At 47.4% G+C, this 15,026-nt stretch overlaps 8 protein-coding genes across 8 annotated transcripts; 5 read left to right on the forward strand and 3 right to left on the reverse strand.

Moving 5' to 3' along the window:
- Positions 1 to 460: 460 nt before the first annotated feature.
- On the forward strand, positions 461 to 2,601 carry B0J16DRAFT_351782 (uncharacterized protein). Its single transcript, XM_046129226.1, has one exon. It carries the CDS (start codon positions 545 to 547, stop codon positions 2,525 to 2,527), a length of 1,983 nt encoding a protein of 660 aa, XP_045977237.1. The 5' UTR covers positions 461 to 544; the 3' UTR covers positions 2,528 to 2,601.
- A 906-nt stretch (positions 2,602 to 3,507) lies between these two features.
- B0J16DRAFT_351783 (uncharacterized protein) lies at positions 3,508 to 3,935 on the reverse strand. The gene has a single exon (XM_046129227.1). The coding sequence runs from the start codon at positions 3,826 to 3,828 to the stop codon at positions 3,598 to 3,600; it is 231 nt and encodes a 76-aa protein (XP_045977238.1). The 5' UTR covers positions 3,829 to 3,935; the 3' UTR covers positions 3,508 to 3,597.
- Positions 3,936 to 4,442: 507 nt separating this feature from the next.
- B0J16DRAFT_351784 (uncharacterized protein) lies at positions 4,443 to 5,245 on the reverse strand. The gene has a single exon (XM_046129228.1). The coding sequence runs from the start codon at positions 5,101 to 5,103 to the stop codon at positions 4,573 to 4,575; it is 531 nt and encodes a 176-aa protein (XP_045977239.1). The 5' UTR covers positions 5,104 to 5,245; the 3' UTR covers positions 4,443 to 4,572.
- A 269-nt stretch (positions 5,246 to 5,514) lies between these two features.
- Positions 5,515 to 6,586, forward strand: B0J16DRAFT_351787 (uncharacterized protein). The gene is made up of 3 exons (XM_046129229.1): positions 5,515 to 5,994; positions 6,048 to 6,070; positions 6,124 to 6,586. Exons 1-3 carry the CDS (start codon positions 5,893 to 5,895, stop codon positions 6,191 to 6,193), a joined length of 195 nt encoding a protein of 64 aa, XP_045977240.1. The 5' UTR covers positions 5,515 to 5,892; the 3' UTR covers positions 6,194 to 6,586.
- A 622-nt stretch (positions 6,587 to 7,208) lies between these two features.
- B0J16DRAFT_393563 (uncharacterized protein) lies at positions 7,209 to 8,441 on the forward strand (the record flags this gene model as incomplete). Its single annotated transcript, XM_046132066.1, has 1 exon — positions 7,209 to 8,441. The coding sequence occupies exon 1, from the start codon at positions 7,215 to 7,217 to the stop codon at positions 8,439 to 8,441; it is 1,227 nt and encodes a 408-aa protein (XP_045977241.1). The 5' UTR covers positions 7,209 to 7,214.
- Positions 8,442 to 9,753: 1,312 nt separating this feature from the next.
- Positions 9,754 to 10,567, reverse strand: B0J16DRAFT_393571 (uncharacterized protein; the record flags this gene model as incomplete). The annotated part of the gene is made up of 2 exons (XM_046132067.1): positions 9,988 to 10,567; positions 9,754 to 9,828 (listed from the first exon to the last, which is right to left on the reverse strand). Exons 1-2 carry the CDS (start codon positions 10,381 to 10,383, stop codon positions 9,754 to 9,756), a joined length of 471 nt encoding a protein of 156 aa, XP_045977242.1. The 5' UTR covers positions 10,384 to 10,567.
- Positions 10,568 to 11,517: 950 nt separating this feature from the next.
- Positions 11,518 to 12,529, forward strand: B0J16DRAFT_393573 (uncharacterized protein; the record flags this gene model as incomplete). The annotated part of the gene is made up of 3 exons (XM_046132068.1): positions 11,518 to 11,524; positions 11,570 to 11,655; positions 11,966 to 12,529. 3 exons carry the CDS (start codon positions 11,518 to 11,520, stop codon positions 12,341 to 12,343), a joined length of 471 nt encoding a protein of 156 aa, XP_045977243.1. The 3' UTR covers positions 12,344 to 12,529.
- Positions 12,530 to 14,421: 1,892 nt separating this feature from the next.
- On the forward strand, positions 14,422 to 14,884 carry B0J16DRAFT_49415 (uncharacterized protein). The gene has a single exon (XM_046133936.1). It carries the CDS (start codon positions 14,581 to 14,583, stop codon positions 14,830 to 14,832), a length of 252 nt encoding a protein of 83 aa, XP_045977244.1. The 5' UTR covers positions 14,422 to 14,580; the 3' UTR covers positions 14,833 to 14,884.
- Positions 14,885 to 15,026: the final 142 nt, after the last annotated feature.

The following is a 15,026-nucleotide window of genomic DNA, read 5'->3' on the forward strand; positions in this document are numbered from 1 at the left end:
TGGATCGACTAAAGATGGCAGGCAGCTGTTGAACTCGAGCTTCGGGTACGTATCTAATCAGGCTGAGCTAGTGGCTGGAGGTTTTGGGTGTTGGCGGCCAACGACTTTCAATATGCAGGTTATTGTCTAGCTACTATTTAGCTGCAGGAGCTGAGAACTGAGTAGTTCTTTAATAATGTGAGGAAAGGCGCAATATCGCCACGCTTTGTAGCTTATAACCGCTTTAGCCGTCGTCTGAACTGTTGGGGAATCCTTGTCGAATCTCTTATTCTTTGGACGACTTCAACCTTACCTGCGACCACCAACCAAGCCAACGTTCAGATAGCAGCTCGGCACGATGGATGGCCAGATCGTGAGCGACCCACAAGACCACTACCGTCAGGCGTATGCCAATCCGGAACAATCTTTTCAGCCACAGCACGTCTCGCCCGAGACCATTTCACCAGGTTTCTTTCCGCAACAACAACAACAACAACAACAACAACAGTTACCATGGCTTGACCCGTCAAGCCCTGATCTTCGAGATCATCTTGGCTACGATCGCATGAACGATGACAGCAGAGGTCTCATGGGCATTGATTCATCCCCTCAAACTCCCGATGTTCACGTTGTCAGCCGTCCCACCACCACGGCTCCTGCTGACATGGCGCCTTTCTTGTTGAGGGTCATGAGGAGTAAATGGTCCATGATTGCATGCTTGACCATGGGTGTTGCTGCCGCTATCGGTCACCACCTTCTTTACACCCATCTTAATGGCCGCGAAGCAAGAAATCAGCAATGGTGGCTTCGCCTGGGTCAATTGATTTCCTTCATCGCCAATGCCAACTTCATCCTCACAGCGCTCATGGCTCATCAGCAGGTTGCATGGCGAGCTGTCGGGCAAAAAGGATTCTCAATCCATGCTGTTGACTCTCTATTCGGAGCTACGCATAACATTATTGAGCTTTTTAACAGAGAAGCTTGGGATAAGTCTTGGTTCGTCATGTTTCTTGCCCTCTACATGTGGTTCAGCCCTCTTGTCGTTATCTTGACCTCGGCTCAACTTTTTGTCGTACCGGGCCAAAAGATTGAAGACACGCTTTGCCCATCTGTACGCACATTGAACTTCAGCAATGAGGAAAAGGAGAGTTGGAAGACCAAAAAGAAGGCGGAGAATGAAACCTTGAGTGGTCGCTCACTTTCTGGATACAACTGGACAGCGCCTGACGGGAACCTCGCCAAGGGAGCCAAAAACAACGACAGCATTTTCGAGTATTATAACGTACCGTCGCCCTTACTTGATCAAATTGCAGCTGGTGTCTTCTCCAGTGGAGAGGCGACCCAGAAGAACAACGTCTCCATCGAGATCTGCGGAGATGGTTGGGATTGTTCGACTACCATTCACTTTGTTGGACCTGGATACAAATGCGAGGAGCTTGCGAATGGTGTTGGATCCGATATGAAGAGCTTTGGAGATGCCAAGGCTCCTTTGAACCTCAGTGTTCTTGTGCCAGCCGCTACCTACACCTACTTCGCCTATATCGACTTGGGAGAGTACATGCGACCACAGATGAACGTGACCAAAGGCGGCATTCCCTACCAATTGGGTGGATCAGACATCCCCAAGAACCTTGGCGTATTTCGAACAGAGCCTAGTATCTGGATTGGTTACGCTACCGTCCACGATTACACCAAGGAGCATGCCATGGACAAGGAATCGGATGGATGGAACGACGACTACACCCCAATCATCTTTGCGTGTGACCACTGGGAGGTTAACTACACAGTTATCTTGAATTTTACTGCCGGATTTCAGAAGTACGACATTACAGAGCGGGACTACAAGCGAAAGATTATCGACACCACTTGGATTAGCTGGACCAATGAGTCCACTGACGGAACATACGATGGGAACTACGCCAAGCCAGAGATAAACTACGTTAGCCCCCGCAAAGACTACGCTAGATACCGTCGTATTGCCGCATACCACAGTCTCGGATTGAAACTCCGTGAAAAGCTTGCCGGCAAAATCAAGGTCGAAAAGGATATAATTGCAGACGGTGCCGTCACAACATTAAAACTCCTCGATCGACACGAGAGTCTTCCGGTGCATTACTTCCAAAAAGAAGTGCGCCGTACCTATGAGGACCTGCTTATCACTTTACTCTCTGACCCTCAGCTGCTTGCCGTTGCATGGGCAGCAGACCCATCCAAGCTCTCTGGCACAGGCACGGGCGGCGAAGACACCAAGTACAAGTGCGAACGTCGACGCAAAGCTAACTACTTTGGCTATGGATGGTTAGTTCTCGTTGCTGTTTACACTGTGTCCTCTGTCATTGTATTGGTCGGTGTGTGCTTTGGTATCGACGCTATGACCAGCGATGGTACCGATGCGCAGCGCGTGATGACTTTCTCTGCTATTGCTGGGGCGACTAAAAAGGTTAGTGTGGATGAGTTTGACAGGAGAGAGACGAAGATCAGGTGTTTTACGTCTGAGAAGCGTCCTGGAGAACGGACGTACGAGTTTAGGGCGGAGCTGCAAGGGTGAGAAGGTCAATAATGTCCAGGAAGACATTGTCTGGGTTGATAACTCGAAAAGCCTACCTATAATTTCTTACTCGATTTATAAATGAATTGAAATGCAAATTCTTTTAGTAGCTATTTCATGAACTTCCATTTATCTAGTGCTTAATATAGATCATATATATATTTAAAACATTGTCTACAAGCAGTAATATTATAATCATTAAAAACAAGGAAGAAATAGCTTAAAACAACCCATCATGGGACGATGCCACCCCTAGAGCCTACACTTCATCCCCCGCCGCATTGTCTAATTTTCGTCCGTGCCAATCCTGACGACCGTGAAATTCCCCGACATTTTCCCAAAAGATCACCTCCAAATTCTACATTTTTTCTCCGTGCACATTGATAGGAACTAGGTTCGACAAAAACAACCTGTTGTTTATCTACTTTTCATCCGTGCGCACTCATGCTTCTGATCTCCTACTTTTATTCCATTCTACAGGATAGCGGCAAGATGACTGTAGGGACTGGTCAGAGCCAAATTGATCAGATAGATGTAGATACGCAGGTAGTGGCTGAATCATCGAGAAGTCGCTGTCGAGGAAGGTCGGTCGGACCGGGTGTTCGGCGTTGTGGTATATGCAGTAAGACCGGGCATAATGCAAGGACTTGTCAAGAGGTAATTGAAGTTACTGAGGATGAGGATAGTAATTAGTTTTAATTGATCTAATAGGTTGTGGTGTTTTTATTGCTGATTGAAATTGGAAGGTGGAAATTAGTGGCCAACTCGCTTGTAAACTACGTTATAGATTTTATTTCTTAATAAAATATAGTAAACGCGATGATAGCTTGTATTTGGCCGAAGGCTCTGCTTTTGATGTTCTTTAGTTGACAGGGGGCCTGTAAAAAATCCCAATCAGAGCTCAAATGAACTGCCGTAAAGAAATATCATCTCTACTATGGCTGAAATAGCTCGATGTCCAAAGCCAACCGAGAAATATTATCGCATAAAGATTCGAGAACTGCTCCATTTTTCAGTTTCTGGGCGCTCGCTGATCATGCAGGAATTAGCTATGTCATAGATGCTAGCATCTATATGTTTTCCTGCTTCGTGTCTCCAGACTGATCCTGAGTCTGAGTACCCATCTGCTCATGAAGGTGGCTAGCTACCCTCAACTCCCCAGTCTTCTTCCCACCTCGCAAGGGCTGGTTAGCGTCGTCATCAACGTTACTAGAGCTGGGTACGGGAGCTGAGGGATATGATATATTTTCCCGCAGGGCGTGTTCACTGCCAGTATCCACGCCGCCGATATTAGAGGCCATGGAGAAGGTTTCCTCTGGTTGGTATCATTCCGTACATGTGCAAGAGGCGCTTATCCTTCTCGGTAGGGACCGGGGCCTTTTTGGGAGGATCCATATCTGCAATCTCGTGTGTTAAGTTGGAAATAGATATAGGAAAAGAGATGGTGAGGCAGGCCCATTAAGGCAAACTAAGAAGCTAATGTCGTCATTTTGTCGTACACCCCCGCAATAAGCTGAAGGCACGTGATGGATAAGAGAGAGGGCAACCGTCGCAGATTGGGCATTGCAAGCCGCCGGAGTGGCGTTACGGGATGTGTCAACAGCAGGCATCTTGCTGCGAGCTGTGAACTTCAATTTGAAGAGCTCTGAGTCAGGTTTCTCCCACTACAGACGTTCTTTCGAGTATAACTTTTCCGTGCAACACGTCTCTACTATCATCATCCGCTGGTGATCACGAATATCGCCCGAGATTTATCATCGAGCCTGACCTTTACCGGTACACTCTCAGTCAGCCGGCTTGCCCAAAGGTAATTCTTTATTCGAGGGATACTCTACTGATAATATGGTCGAAGAGACTATACGGCCCCCAAGACAGAGGATGAAGGGTAAAGCACTACGAAGATTGCGAGATTACGTGGTTGAAATGAAATTAAAATTCTCTATATCCAAGTCTATTATATAGTACGATGCCAAGTTAATATTTCTTCTCCTAGTGATCCACGACTTAGTGAATGCATGATTAGCTTCCATACGAGCTGGCATCTCTCAAGGGCGTTTTCGTTTGGTTCCCGCCCGAAGCCCATAAGATGGGCGGTCCGAACTCGTTGTAATGATTGTTGTTCGCTCACACGCCTCGTTTGGTGAATGTGGCATAAGCCCAGTGCTGCTGGTGACAGGAGTAGAAACGTGATACAATGGATGCCAAAGATGATCCGTGGGAAGGTAAGAGGCGAAGTAGGCAACAAGGGAATCCAAGGAATTTGTACGAAAGAGTTGGACAGCATGCTGCCATTGAAGCGTACCGACAAGAAGTGGGTTTGCAATAATCTCGAAACTCGCGGATTCGAGAGTGTCGTTCAGTTCACGGAGGCGTTGTTGCCTGCGATGGGTGACCAAATGATGAAATTCGGCAGGGGAGTTTGCCTCCTGCGAAATTTCGAAGATGTCGTGATGAAAGGCATCAGGGTCTTGAATGGGGGACTGATAGGTGTTATACTGGTCGTGGAGTTTGGTGAATAGGTCTTCTCTCTTCATATTGAACTTCCATGCCGGCCATGCCCAGGGTGGATCATCCATGTCGTAGAGAATTGTATTTGTAATGAAAAAATAAGGGGGTTAGATTAAAAAATAGTGAGTTTGTAGATGGGAGGATAATTCAAAATAAACTATAACCGGAGAGGATAAGAGGGAAATCTTTTGTGAGAGAAAGTGGGCATGGCTTTTGGCTGTGAAAGTTGGAGGAGTGGCTCTTTGCCCCAACAAATAAGGAATTAATGAACCCCTGTATTCCCAGGCTCCAAGCAGGTTTTCCCAACCACCCAATACTGCATTTCAACCAATGGGAGGACAGTAAACCATCACTAGCGGGGTACAGAGCCATTACTTTGGACCACTGTGCAAGACAGCCGAGACCGATCATCTGTACGTCATTGCTCGAATGGTCGAGTATAAGGATCCCTGGGCGGTTACCCCTCGTTCATGCCACGTTGACTAATACTGCCCTACCCTCTTCTCAGCTATGGACCACTACAATCATTCAATAGCACCTGCCTCCCAGTTCACTCAACGACCAACGACCCCTACAAGCCTTTTCCGAGTCCGTACCAGTACCTTGGCTCTGCCCGAGGTAATGTTGATCCATGCCTTCGACGCTGGTTGGGGAGAGGGGGGTTCGAGAGGGGTGTTGGGGATCTGATAAGGTGATAGGGTGACCATAAATACCAAGCTGGGCTGCATAATACTTTGCTTTTTTAATATAAATCCTTCATATCATTCATTCATCTTGGTTCTACAATTATTATTTCTTTATTATAAATTCCTGCTCATTACCCTAAGTGGATCACCGACCCTAATTAAGATCAAGTCATGCATCTACTTCTGCGAACGACTCGGAAGAACAAAGATAACCCCAGAATAGTGCTGGTATATTCTGGAATACAAAATAGATCCAAGTCCCGGTTAATTGTGGTAGATTGTACCTATCGGTATTTGTTAAAGCTTTACTGATAATATCCTTTCAGGATGCTAAGGGCACAAGATTAGAGTTCGTTGGAAATATCCTTAGTTCCGACCTAGAAACTATTCTAACAGCAGCAGTATAACGACCAATAGCTGGTATGTTCCCAATGCGCCAGCTCTAACTGGGAGTGCCGCTTCGGCGGCGTGATACCCTAGTGCTGCCGTTGCGGGCTGCGTTAAAAGTATAGCGGTCTATGGACTATCATTGAGGGTTTCCCGTTTTCTGGGGGTGGACGCTGAGGGAAGCTGGTCTTGGGAGCTTGACGTTGACTCCATGTAACCCCTTGATAAAGAAGTGTCTTGTTTGCAGAATTTGCTGATCACGAGCAATGATTCCTCCCTCTTATTACTCTTAACGTAGAACGCGCGTTGGGGACGTACGTCTCGCTCCCCAACATTCTTAGTGAGGTCATCGAACCCTAAGACCAGCTAGAAGGGTTGATGCGATGAGGATGTGATGATGGCGTAGTGCCAGCTAGGGAAAGAACCCCTAGCATGCGATTTCCGAATTTGGGCTGTATGATTGATACCAACATATCCAGCCCTCCTTGCATGATCGTACGACGTTAAGCCGGAACTCTTGTTTCTACAGTGTCATTACAAGCCTTACGACCCTAAATATCATGCTAGGCATAAGTTAAACTAAATTCTATCTTCTATCAAATTCAGCAACCATAATGGAAAACATCAATATACTAGGCTAACGTAATTAACCTGGGAACTCGACATGGCTAGTCTTGCTAAGTTTAGTTGGTCTCATTTTCCAATTCACAGTTATTTACACACCCCGCATAAGCTTCAGAGAAAGCGCAAGGGTCTCCTTATACCTGTGGAAAACCTTATATGGCATGTAGCTCCTCCTTTCATCATCAAGCGTCATCATCTATTCCTATCTCTTCCCCCTTCCCTCCCTTACCTTTCGACATATTTTATCCCTGTCGTGAATATCTAGAGGTTTCCAATCACCACTTCTAATTTCTGCTTTTTTTTATCGGTTTTTGTTTTTACACCATCCCTTATCTTATTGAACACATTCTCAACTAGTTGTGTCCATCAAATACCACACAATACTCTGCAAAAGGACACCTAGAAAGAACCTTAATCCTTCTCGCAATAAGGCACCTTTGCTAGATAGTAAATTTATTAAACAGTTACGCAATTTGGTAGACATGGCGACCTCACATTCTTCTGCTACATCGACGACTCCGTCACGCAACTGCAACGGTCGTGTCACATCACCAGACACAACGTCTTGCACATCGCAAGCGCCTGTCGTGATCCCACCCAAGAGACGCCCGCACCGCATCTACCAGCCAGCAAAGAATTCCCTTTACGACATCTTTCAGCAACACTCTGGCACAGCGCTCTTTGTGCGCCCTATCTGCTGGACTGATTTACATGCTCAACTCCTCGGTGTGAAATGGGAGGAACTACCACCATGCGATACACCTCAGCCTACAATATCCCCAGCCACGCCACCTTCGCGAGGGCATCTCAGTCCGTCGAATACAATCATCACTCTTAGCAACGCGCTCACGCAGATTCTTCTGCCCGACCCGATGCATCCTATCCTCTCCTCCAATGCCGTCAAGACAACCCTCATGACGCTATGGCCTAAAGCCTTTGGCGAACCGCATTACTTACCCGAATTCCATCTATACTTTGGCGGTCTCGTTTATCGTGATGCTGTGCCCGCGCAGATCATGTGGAATTTTCCCTCTGATGAGATGAAGTCTTCCTACTATTCCCTCAGATCACTCTCAACGCGGCCTGACGAATCCTTCAACGCCTCATCACAGTTCCCTCCAAATCAAAGCCCTGCTAATCTACCCATGATTTGCTATGTTGGCAAGACCCAGCTGGCGTCAGTCCGAAACAACTCATTTCGCCTCGCATTTGGCCCGGGGAGATCATGGAACGAGCCCGTGTTTCGCCTCCAGCAACTCAGGGCTCGCATGCTCGTGCCTTCAAATTCGGATCACGATGCGCACTTCGTGGGCCTTTTTTTAGGGATGGCGCAGAAGCACTTTTACCCTTCCCCACCTATCACCGGCAGACGCGACTCGCGAATGTCCCCAGAGCAAGGCATTCCGCCATGCCCTAACTTTCACGACCTCAAATTGAGGATCCTCACTCACGACACGGACACATTGGAGTTTATTGTCTATACTGGATACATAACAAAGGAATTTTTGGAAAAATTCCACGATCCGTTCAAGGCCCCGCTGGACGATGACGATGCTGCCGTTTCAGGCCTCAAGATCGAATACACAAGGGTTCCCATTTGGCCGATTCTAGGCCTACGAGAGAGACTTGGTAAAGCTTTGGGCCAAGAGGTTGTTGGGGCTTTTAATCCAGACGAGATAAAAACATGGGAGAAAGAACCCGAGGAATAGGGCGGCAAGAAGCGCAAGCGAGAGGTCCTCTGAGAAGTAATTAACAGTAACTTCGAGGAGGAGTTTAATGACGAACTGGAAACGGTGTCAAAAAAAGCGCTCCCTAAAATAGATTACCCCGGTCGGTGTGGTCATCTGGGAGTTGGAAGTTGCGAATGCATAGAACGAACAGGGCCTAACGCCAAAGGATGATGGTTCGGTGGTGCAGACACGCCCTAAGACCGAAACTCAAGCATCAATTCCTCCGTGAACGGATGATATGACTTGGAACCGGCGTGCGAATATTGAACTATGATGCCATGGAAACGAATGCGATGGTTCAAGGGGTGTTTTATGATGACTGCCAAACACACAATGGCCATGCCCGAAATTGTCCTTTTCCCGCCAATTGTGCTCACCAGAGGCAATTCAGCTCTATCTCCCACGTTTTCATCGCCATTGCCGTAGAGAGATTTGAGATGGATTATCTCACCGATAAACAGAAAATACCGAACTGACCAGCATGAGATGAAACAAGGAATCGGGTGCTACTTAGAGTGCCGAGTAGGTGGAACGGGGCGCTGCGTAGGACGGATTGATACGGGGAAACCTTGACGATATTGCCGCTTGCCTAGGTAATGCAATACTAGTACCCTTGCAAGGGTATCGCCAACCATTCGAACAACGTATGTCCCGCCCTCAACAGACAGCCCTTGATTTGGCCAGAACTTCGGATTACTCATCCGACAAGTGACATTCCAGGATAGTGATAAGATAAGCTATTCCCATCGCTGACCCTTAGCATGAACACAAACGTCTTCCAGCCGTAAAATCACGATAGAACCACCAACAAAGTCAGGGGGAGACGCCCAAAACAACAACATTAAAACTTGGTCAACCTTTACCACTGTTAAGAGCTCATATATTCGTTTAAACGTGCTCAGTTTATGATAATGCTGAAGAAAGGATAATTGCATGAGTAGTAAATGCACTGGCTTGATAGATCGTGATCTTGGTGATAGCTCAAAACTCGCAAGTCGGAGATGAACCTGATCTGCTTGCCCTTAGCAGTAGCCATTGTATTCTCCCATTGTTGAACTCGATGAAAAGCATTAATCTTTCGTCAGCTCGCTTTGTTTAATCCTCAGGCTTACCGGTATCTATTGCCCACGCTTATTATATACGTTAATAGAAACTCATTACAAATTAATTAAAATATGTACGTCTACATCACTTTATATGTCTAGAAAACAAGAATAAAAAAGTTCGCTTTATACCGCATGCTACTCACTTTTGATATAACTTAAGATGAAAAGGTGAGGTTATGTACAACCTAGATTGGGAAACCTGTTTCGACATACGAAGTAATGACAAACTCATCCTGACCCGCCCCACGTTCGATGAACACCTGTACAACGCTAGCTAGCACGCAGTCTAGCTTATTCTTGGAGATGCGGACCGAATCAAAACATGCCTCGCTCGTACCAAGCTCCTCTGTCATCTCAATGATCTTCCGCACAAATACATGAAAATGCATTAACATCAGAAGACACTGAAAACCAAATACTTCGTTTACTCGCAACTTCACTTGCAAGACAGGGATGCCTCCCACATCTTTCTCCTCCTGTCCAGTCAAGAACCCCCAGGGTTTCGGTACCAAAGACTCATATACACTCTTCCGTCGCATCTGTGCCTCTTCATCGGTCTCCCTCTTGTCGACTAACGTGACTGAAGCTCTTGCCCGTTCAAGCCGTAATGTTCCACAAACCTCTTTGACGAACTGCTCCGCAGAGAAGCGGACTTGGAAGAGATATGACAGAGGTGGAAAACAAAGCCAGTCTCTGAGCTGGCCCGTAAGTTGATCACGACATTGCCCAGCAATCTCAACCGCCTCAAGCGGCAATATAAGAATGTCTGACAACCTTGATCCAACTCGGCCCAGCTGTCGTTGTCTGTTCTCCATGAGGGATTAACTCTCACTCGTTCGAGTACCACCCGTGGATAAGCAAGACTCGAAGTCCCGTTTCGATCAACGGAGTTAAGATAGGTTCCGTCGTCGCTCGATTGCAGTCGTTGCACTGTCATTCGCTCACTCACTCTATCTTTCGAATATGACCTCCCATTCACCTATGCATGGACCATTGTTGTGATGGTGGGAAGAAAGCCTAATTCAGTTTTAAGTCCAGGACTCATATTTTTTTGAATAAAAATGAAAGAAGAGTTCACTCATTTACATAATTGTCACGGAGGTGGGAATCCTCTCACACAAGTAGTCCCACTCGGCCACATAATACACAAATCCCAATAGTAAGGAAAATTGGGTATAGGGTACGTCAGTATAGAAGCTTTCCCTTAGATACATTACGATCCATCGCTCATCGTGTGATCATGTACGGTCCCCTTGCTGTAAGACGTCCTGTGAAGTTTGAACCCGCCCCTCACAACGAAATGGTGTTGGCTGCTACGTTGGCCAATAAAAGCATTACGGAGGCTCCGTAGGCCCAGAATTAAGGTTTGTCGCCGATGAGGTGGTGCCTGAGACATAAATGCCATTGGTTTAAGCTATCTTATCGGCAGGTTTCCAAATAGCGGGGTTCCCCAATCAAATACTTCAAGGCAGCCAGCGGCAAATAATTCGAATATTGCCCGCAACGAAAACGATGACGAGTCTGATGGGTACATGACGCTGATATGGGATGATCAAAATTGGGGTCTTTAGAACTGCCCAGCCTGAAATAAGGCAGACTCTCGGACTCAGTCCATTTTAATTGCTATTATCTCTTTGAGCGGCACAAGGCAACACCAGGTCACTCGCCCCACTTGACCCCACGTACCAGAAGGCTACAGAGGCTTTACATATAGAGGCAGCTATAAGAGCCTGTATTCCTTTGTAGCTTGGCTACTTCTATAAGAGTATAGTCTCTTTTTCTCCTGACTTTAACTGGCTACTAATCTTTTATATCTTATCTTACTGGCTGCTGGCCTTTTATATAAAAACCGGCCCTGTATTGGCAGAATTAATTTCTCTGATTGGCCTGATATCCCTGTCTTGACCGCTTTGTTGCCTTGTGCCGCTCAAAGAGATAAATACCCTTCAATGTGCGGTAAGCCTCAAGTAGGTAACTGCTCTATCGTTAGACTAATTTTAGAAACATCTGATCATAGGAGGGTTCTTGCTTTCAAATCTGGTACTACACGAATTTGCCACCGCGGCGAAAAAGTCCTGCATCCTAAGGTACCTGCTGATATGAGTTTCATCACTGGAGACTTACCGCAGTCGCAAAGGTTCATCCCCGTACCCTCCCTCGCCGTCGCAGACCGCCGATTCTCCTTCCCTATTATTTCCACCTTGAAAATCCATCAAATATTTAATTAAAAATAATTATGCCCAATCCCACCAGATTCTCTAATTTCAGATAACTGGTAAAGGATATAAGTGGTCTCTTGATTTGCTACTATAACTAACAATTATTCCTAAGATCAAGATGGCTTCTTTTACGTCCGATAGTATCTGCCCAGCCGTCCTCTATTAATTCTTGAACCAGGTGGGAGGAGTAGATGACTACAACATCAAGCAGCTTTCCCCAGCGATTCTAGAGAAAGAAGGATTACTACTAGACTCACGACAGCGCGACAACAGCCCACATGTCAGCATTCACAGAGGTCCTAGTGTTAATCTACGCACCGCGTCGCGCACGCCGACAAAGCGGTTAGCTAAGAAGATGGCTTATCAACCACGTTACACCAATCTTCTTAACAAGCGCATAACAATCCTGCGCTTCGCGCAGCCCACGGCAGCCGCAATGGCATCCGCCAGCTCCTGCCTATTGTCCCAGACCTTTTTAACCTGGGAATCCATTCTCCTGCCAATCTTAATCGAGGAGCTCGCACTGCTCTCTTGCAAAACAGCCCTGCTGTCGTAAATGGACCAATTAGGGTCATTTAAGCCGTCCTCGTCTCTCTATGCATTCTCTACTGCTGCAGCTACAGAAGGAGCCCAGATCGCCTATCCTGACCCCTCCCCGGACCCTACCTCAACTACTATATAGTAACCAGTCTCTATTTTTTAAAGCGGCTATAAGCTCACACGCGACCGTATAGAGGAGTACAATACCAAGTTGAAGGTATTTAGGCCTTCTACGCTAAATTGAAAGAAGCAGCAAAATAATTCACCACTAGGCCCAAACGGGAATTCGCCCAAAGTTTGCCGATAGCTTCCTGGACTCCTGAAATCAGGCGCTCACTGACGCGGCCTCGCCTCGGCTGCAAACAACGCCCTTGCCCACCAATCCCAACAACATCAACAACAACAGCCCCCTCATCACCAGTGACAACCGACTGCAGGCGCCCTACTCCAAGAGGAACTCTGCCTCTTCATCCGGCTGGACGGCGAATCTCCGCCCAGGGACCATAAGGACTATGCAATCCTGACCAATATATCCCAGAAACTTGGAGTGGATCCACGCAAGATCCCGCCAGTTTTCCAAGTCAAGTCCGGATGGGGCCGTCCTTACCGCCCACATAACCACCCGCGACCTCATGGAGAAATAGACTGAATGAGCAGCCGACTTAGGGGCCGCCGCCATAGAGAATAGGCAGAAATGGTTTACCTACCTAGTCTCAGATTACCCCTGCAAGCTGACCGACCTCTATGGCAACGAAGCGAATAGCGATGCAGTCGTAGACGAAGAAATAGAACTCCAGACAGGGCAAAAAACCGTCAACATACGGCCCACGCGGCACTAACCTGACAACCCCTTACTGAAGACCTTACTTATATCCTTCTTGGAGCCAGTCAAGAAATACTGGAATCTCTTTAGCAGCCGACTAGCGAGGCTCATCAAGAAAACCAACTATCCAAAACAGTGAAATATATGCTTAGACTACCACCCGTCACTTACCTGCCATCGACTCCTCCTATGCAAACACTGCAGTGAAGCCGCCAGACATGAGTCAGGGGACTGTGCTGCACCCCTAGCAATAAGCCAACTACCTTGTCCCCCACAAAGCTAACTTCGCCGAACGCCCAGCACGCCTGAAGAAGGTGCATGGCATTTTCCGCTGGCTGACCAAACATCAAAGGGACCATATTTGAGTTATAGTTGCTGAAATATATCGCCAGCGTAACATAGAAGCGCAACGGCTCGCACCTGACCTACAGCAAAACGGCCCACAGCAGGATAGCACCCCATTGCCAAGCTACCCTTTGTCGCCGGCAACACTTGCCGCTACCCATCCTGTCTTTCAGCCAGCGAGTGGGCTGCACACAAACCCCATGACGTTGAACCTTGTGTGAGAGGATCGAGACCACTCTATGTACGTCATGTGTTAAATTTAATACCTCGTCACCCCTCAGAAAGGCTACGCGTATCCCACTCAGTCCGCCTAGAGCCCAATTTTGAAGCCCAGCCTAGAGTGTCATGATAACGGCCATAAACAGAGAGCTTGCAACAAGGCGGCAAGGCATGACCTCGCGAGACAGAAAACCTAACTCTGGTAGATATGATAAGAAATAAATAATTAAAAATTAAAAAGAAGCTGCACAGAAGGGCATTGCATGATGTCAGCACAGCCCCAGGCAGATTTTCGACCAAAGGTTCCATTACATCCACTGTGCCACAAGAACAAGGCGAACCTGCTTGGTCAAACTAGGACTATCTAGCTGGCTAAATGCATCTCAATCCAAAACTCGACATTCATCCTCAAGCATCTCATCTTTCTCCTCTCTGTCTCAGTCATACAATGGCCATTACAGAGCAGTCCGACATGCCGACAAGACACACTCGGGCTGAAAACATTATCACATACCCGTTAGCTCGCCCGGGCCCTCGCCCCACATGAGCCAACGGAGGTATATGACTGGAGGCACGGGCTGTCCCTTTTCAGTATTGGCTAAGGAGTCGTTAGACAAAACTACCTGGTCTTTACAACATCAACCAAACAAATTACACCCGGAGCACAGCTGGTTCCAAGTGGCAAAATCCTTCAGCAATTCTTGACCCTACATCAACGTTTAGTGAACGGCATACAAAACTCACTGTTGGGCCAGTTAAGTGCGCTGTTGGGCTCTGGGGTATCATGTCGATTAAGTGGCGAACACCCTGATAGCTAATTCAGATCAGGAGTCTGTAATGTTCGTGTCTGGGAGGTGATTTGCGTCATGCTTCCTGAGCAAGCCGGAGCTGGCGCCCTCGCCCGTCATGGTTCTGTCGGTTCCATCTGGTTGCAGTTACGGACGCTATTGCTGGTGACAGTCGGGCAACTCGGCTTTGGCAGCGCCCGTGTTATTTGCGGTTGGATCGGGTCTGGCTGCGTTCGAGAACATTTCCAAGGGGGACTCATTAGTTTCGCAATTGCTGCTCATATTTGGGACTGCTTAGGAATTTTGGCACCGAATCCTATTTCTTGTTAGGGTTTGGTCGGCGACCCTGAGAACTGGCATGTTAGGGCTTAGGGGCAGGCGTTGAGCCGAGCTTACACTGGCCATCAGCTTCAGTACTGCAGTTTGGGCGTCCTCAAATAGCGACATCGCTTCTTGAAGAGGGAAAATCATGGCAATATCCTGGTCGACAGCCTTGGTCATCCAATTGGCAAGGTTGTTCCGCA

This window comes from Fusarium flagelliforme, assembly GCF_020744385.1.
Source record: "Fusarium flagelliforme strain FIESC 12 MPI-CAGE-AA-0113 chromosome Unknown B0J16scaffold_11, whole genome shotgun sequence".
In the NCBI taxonomy this organism is placed as follows: Eukaryota; Fungi; Ascomycota; class Sordariomycetes; order Hypocreales; family Nectriaceae; genus Fusarium; species Fusarium flagelliforme.

What these genes read in the sequence shown, in the direction of transcription:
- B0J16DRAFT_351783 (XM_046129227.1), bottom strand. Translation starts at nt 3,828, where the DNA reads ATGGCCTCTAATATCGGCGGCGTGGATACTGGCAGTGAACACGCCCTG.
- B0J16DRAFT_351784 (XM_046129228.1), bottom strand. Translation starts at nt 5,103, where the DNA reads ATGGATGATCCACCCTGGGCATGGCCGGCATGGAAGTTCAATATGAAG.
- B0J16DRAFT_351782 (XM_046129226.1), top strand. Translation starts at nt 545, where the DNA reads ATGAACGATGACAGCAGAGGTCTCATGGGCATTGATTCATCCCCTCAA.
- B0J16DRAFT_49415 (XM_046133936.1), top strand. Translation starts at nt 14,581, where the DNA reads ATGCTTCCTGAGCAAGCCGGAGCTGGCGCCCTCGCCCGTCATGGTTCT.
- B0J16DRAFT_351787 (XM_046129229.1), top strand. Translation starts at nt 5,893, where the DNA reads ATGCATCTACTTCTGCGAACGACTCGGAAGAACAAAGATAACCCCAGA. An exon ending in CCAAGTCCCGGTTAATTGTG is followed by an intron (nt 5,995 to 6,047) that starts GTAGATTGTACC and finishes ATATCCTTTCAG; the next exon opens with GATGCTAAGGGCACAAGATT. An exon ending in GCTAAGGGCACAAGATTAGA is followed by an intron (nt 6,071 to 6,123) that starts GTTCGTTGGAAA and finishes TAACAGCAGCAG; the next exon opens with TATAACGACCAATAGCTGGT.